The following is a 5404-nucleotide window of genomic DNA, read 5'->3' as shown; positions in this document are numbered from 1 at the left end:
GCGCGAACAGTTGCGAGTCGTTTGCGCGAGTGGAACGCACCCCAGGGGTGCGTTCCACTCGCGCAAACGTTGCCAACAGTTCAAACGATAAAAAAACGTTTGCGCGAACAGTTGCGAGTCGTTTGCGCGAGTGGAACGCACCCCTGGGACTGTCTGTTTGGGTATACGCAATACGTGCAATTTATGAGAATTATATTAGCACGTTTTGGAAGGTTTTAATCGAGACTCAGCTGGGTGAATGAACATTACCGTAAAAGAACTGACTCCAATAATTCTACAAGTTAAAATTTGTCAACAATCTACCAAATATAAGGCATATTTTCTTATCCTAAAACGTACATGTCAAACGGCTTTCAACATTTGGCTTGCAATTCTTTGCCAGGCATGCGCACAACACCAGCAGGGGCAGACTTAGATCGCTGTCTATTGTTCATTCTGAGTTCTTCCATACATCTCCTTCTTCCGTCCATCTTCTTTCTGACCTCATCTTGTTGGGCGAAACTGCCACTCTTCAAGCCGCTCACCGGTAGCTTACGGGACATGGCGCAGGCTAAGTACTGCCGTCGGAAACACACATCCTCCGGCGCGTCTAGGATGTGTTTCTCGGTCTTGGTGCATTCCTCACGTAGACATCGTAGGCTTCTAGCTTTTGGCAATGCTTGAGATGAGGTATCTTTAGAATGCTGTGGGCATCTTATCGGAGAGGCAAGCTCGTTCCATCGCCTAGTCGCCTCGTGGCTTAAACCTGCTGTAGGTGGAGCCGTTTTGGGTCGAGTCGGTCTCCTCCTTTTGCTGACCCCCCGGCTGGAGTTATTTAGCCCTGCTGACTCCCGAAGTCCGATTTGGTTCTGGAATACATGTTGTTGGTTGAGACTTGGCGTGGGGGTTGTGGGCTGTACGGATGGCGGGATCCGCTGCCACATTCTTGGTGACGAGTCCGAACTTGAAAAGTTATCACGTCTTAGGAAGTTTGATCGGCTGGTTATTAAGTCATTCAACGATGTCGACGGTAAATGACGGTTGTTTTTCTGAGAGGGAGATCCTTTTCCTCCGCGTGATGCAGGAAAACTTCGATGCTTGTCCCACGAATTCAAGATGAACCCATTGGAGGGTTTAGCAAGCTGTTTGTTGTTACCTTTTTTGAAGAGCTTCCTGCTTGTCCGGGAGCTTTCACCACTCTCGGTCTTTTCGCCGCCCCACAACCCATCCGCGTCACCGAGTGCGTCTTTCAATCTCCGGGCAAGTCGCGTAGTCGCAATCTGACACTGGCGGTCAAATATCGTCACTAGGTCCGTCAAGCACTTCTCCTGCTCACGGTCGAGCTCTCTTTCTCGGTAAGATTTGGATTTATGGATATGCCGAAGTTGGCGGCTTAACAGGGCGTCGTTCTGCCGTTCTTCCCGAGCGCATTTCCCCATTGTTTTCTGGTGTCTACGCTGGCAGTACTGCCTGGCGTCCTTGTAAATAAGAGCTTCTGATTTGGCCACGGCAGACATTCTTTCAGATCCTTCTATATTGTGGAGATCTTCAAATAAAATTGAAAAACAAAAAAGAATTTTTTTTTACCAATAGTTGTCGCTGATTCGAAACAACGTAGGCTTTTTAAAAATTAAAATACAGATGTGGCAGATAATGCGCCAATTAGTTGTTCCTTCTTTGCAAAATATTGGGCTATTAAATTGTTGTTCTAAAGGCTGACGAAACAATCAAAAGTGAGATGTTACAAGATCCCAACTATATTAATAAATCTACTGTTTCGATGCCTCAACATAACACACGACACCCACAGAGCATTGAGTTACAATGCAAATTGACACCAATAGAAGTGCCTCTTGCAAGAGAAAAATATCTGTGCCCATCAAGCACAAAAATCAAGGCCTGATTTTCGCATCAAGTTTCCATTGTCACATCGCGACATATTGAACAACGTTTTTTATTCTCAAGTGATTTGATTGGAGAAAATTAAACTGCATTGATTTGTGAAAACTACAGTTTGATATCCAGTCAACTGTTTTCTAGCCTCTATGTTAAAGATTTGAAATAATGTAATACTGACCTTTATAACTTTATCAGTTGAACGTGTGATGATCTTAGCAAGCGGTTTGCGTTCAAATGATGATTACAATTTCATTTAACCCGCATCACAGGTGTGTGAGAAATATTGCCCATCAAATTGTTTTCAGCGGTTTGACGGCAGCGAAAGTTGTTGGACGTTTCTTTATTCCTTCCTGAAGAAACAATGGAGGTTCGTTACACAGAGCCTTGCGCTCTATTGACGAGTGGAGCTGTTTCCGTATCTTAATCCTTTGCGACAGAGAGTTTGTTTACTAATTATGATAAGGTGTTGTTTCATGTGTACGTGATTTCTAAAGTGTTAAGTGCTCGACATTAGTGGAACAAACACTCAATGTGTACATAGCAAACATAGTCACTCCTCCCGTACCTAATGACTAGAGTTCAGTAAACTCTGTTCAAAATGCTCCAAACTCCGCACTCTTGTCTTACGACGTCGTTTCGTTTCTTGCTTTTCCCTGTTCGGTGTTTCTCATCAAAATATTCATCTGATTTCCTTCAGCATCGCCGCTCCTCCTGCAAACGTACTTCCGCGAACGGTGATTTGTATCAGCAGAGCAACAAATAATATTGGTTTTGTGAAATCCGTTTCCCGACAACCGAAATGCCGCGTTTATTTTGATGTCTTATTTCCACACAAAATCGATATCTAAACCTCGGCGGGTGTAGAGTTGTAGTTTCTAGTATCCGATATACACCGCGTCAACATGTGTTGATGTTTTTAAAGGCACTATGGACACTATTGGTAATTACTCAAAACAATTGTTAGCATAAAAACCTACTCGGAAATGAGCAATGGAACTGTTGAATATAACGAAATTGTGAGCCACGGCTCCCTCTGCTCTGAAGACGTGTAGTTTTTGAGAAAGAGGTTATTTCTCACTCAAATAATAAAAGACTTCAGCTGTATGCATCATCTAAAGACACACAAGGGTGGTTTTTCTTTCACTTTCTCTTGCAACTTCGACAAGCAATTGAGCTCAATTTTTCACAGGTTTGTTATTTTATGCATATGCCTATGTTGGGATATACCAAATGAGAATAGGTCTACTTGTCTTTGACAATTACCAAACTTGGCCAGTGCCTTTAAACTATCAGGACGGGAGCTGTTACAAAAATAAGGAATTAAACAGCGGAAGGATTCTTGTCATCTGTCCGCGCAAAGCAGCCTTCGATTCCCTAAGCGGAAACGCTAGCAGGTGCTTTAAGCTCCGCTAAAGACACAACTTCTCATTAACATAAACAAATAAAGGTTTTATTTCGTATGTCGTGAAATAGAATATCTTGTTGTAAGGTCGATTGGGTGACGTGTTGTTTTAGCCTAAACAAAAGGCGCACACGAAATTTGATCTTCGGAGTTCTCATAACACCCACCTTGTAACTACTTGTGTCCGATTGTTTAAAAGTTTGTTCGTGACCTCTTCGTTTATATAGACAGAATTGCAAGACGTGTATTGTTGTGAAGATCAGTTTCATTCAAACCAGTCCCTGATCGTTGATTTATTATTCGTCACATACTGAATGATCGTTCACCACAAATCAATTTTATCTTTCGTCCTACCTCCAATCCATGGTTAGACGATTTGAAGCAAAAGGGAAAATGCTGGGAAAGTAATGTGTGCCACTCAGAAAAGTTGGCTCTATAAATAATACTAATCTAAACACTGATGAACAAAGTAAACGGCCAGATATTTTAGATGAAAGGTCTCCAACATGAGTAGTTTTCAACAGCTTCCTGGCTTAAACAATTAATAACTTTTACTTTGTCGTAGAATCATGTATGAAATTTACGATCTTGGCCAGCTGGGTATTTTGTCTTCTTTTTTAAATGTTGTTAATTGCCCATTGGAGCTGGTTTTCCCTCGTTTGAGTATTTTTCCTCCCACATCCCCTAACTGAATTTGGATTTTCAGTTATTTCTTTTGACTTGCTCACAATGTCGAAATTTACAAATGAATTGCCCCAATATACATGAAGGCACACACAATGAGTCTACCTCCATGGTTAGTGTAACTTCAGTAAACACGTCCTTCATAGGCCGGACGATTGACTGGAAAATGACCAATTCCACGCCAGAGTTGTCCAGTGACAAGATTAACTTTCACACTAGGTTTAAGTTTCACCGCAACTTGACCTCAGAATTTTCCCACCCGGGCAAGTTTACAAATCTGTCACGACTTGATCTTTTGTTCTTGTCCACGTGGTACAAGTAAACAACATGACCACACAGCTCAAACAATTCTCGGGTTTCAAAACAAATGTATCGAACAAAACAACTCCGAGTAAACGGTGAACAGTTTTTCCTGAGAAGGAAATGGTACATCTCTCAAGTTGATGCGAAAAACCAACTTCTGACCTAGATGGTCCAATGGTCAAGGGCTTGTTATGAGAATTTCATTGATTTTGTTTATTGAAAATTCTTTATAATAGACCTGCCTCAATTTCTTTTAAAGGAATGCGCTTGATACTAACTTGCCCCCCATAAGCCAGTACACAGGCTTATAATGAAAGTTTCATTGGTTGTTAGTACATTTTGAACATTTACGTATTTCCCACCAATTTTTTTTAAAGCAACCTTGAGTCGAGATGGAAATTTAAAATGGTTTGGGTTAAATAAAAAATCGTGACAGAATAACATTTCGGTGGTATTCCCTACTCCCTAGCTAAATTAATTAAAATACAGCTTTAAAACAGTTACTTTAAAAACACAAGCAATGGATACAAAACAAATTGTCTTCATTTTAACATCGCACAATATATGCATTTATTGGTTGTACAAAATAATCTTATTTTTTATTTAGTTTAAAACACTACATCTTTCGGCATAAAATATACACACTGTTCCTTATATACAAACTCACTGTCACACGTTTGTTTATCAAGTAAAAACAATACATTTTCTTAGTTATCTAATTGCTCTGGCTAAATTAAAATGTTCCAAGAGGACATCTTCACTCTGTCACACCAACATGTAAAGTATTTGGTTTCAGTGAGTTGACGTCAAAACCCACCCCATCAACACTTAAATATTTGGCTGTTCCGAAACAAGAGGCTTGCTTGGTGACCACATCATTAGGTCTTGATGTATAGGCGGCCCTTGGCAACACACTTAGACACAGCTGCAGAAATTGCCTTAGCCACAAATTAGGACACAGCCTTTCCTTGATAAACAATAATGTTTCTTCAAGTAAAATTTTAATGGCCCTTTTCTTAAATGAAAAATTCCCGTCAGCCATTTTCGGGTGTTTTATTTTTTTCATTATTAATTACACACAAAATAATTTCCCATCCTTTACACAGTTTTTTCTTTTTTGGACCTCTGTGAAAGAAA

The 5404-nt window shown here is 40.5% G+C and overlaps 1 protein-coding gene across 1 annotated transcript; it reads right to left on the bottom strand.

The window, feature by feature from the left end:
* Window positions 1–353: 353 nt before the first annotated feature.
* Window positions 354–1496, bottom strand: LOC117303351. The gene has a single exon (XM_033787520.1). It carries the CDS (start codon window positions 1494–1496, stop codon window positions 354–356), a length of 1143 nt encoding a protein of 380 aa, XP_033643411.1.
* Window positions 1497–5404: the final 3908 nt, after the last annotated feature.

Source organism: Asterias rubens, chromosome 19 (assembly GCF_902459465.1).
Source record: "Asterias rubens chromosome 19, eAstRub1.3, whole genome shotgun sequence".
Taxonomy (NCBI): Eukaryota; Metazoa; Echinodermata; class Asteroidea; order Forcipulatida; family Asteriidae; genus Asterias; species Asterias rubens.
This window is presented reverse-complemented; position numbering and strand designations above follow the sequence as displayed.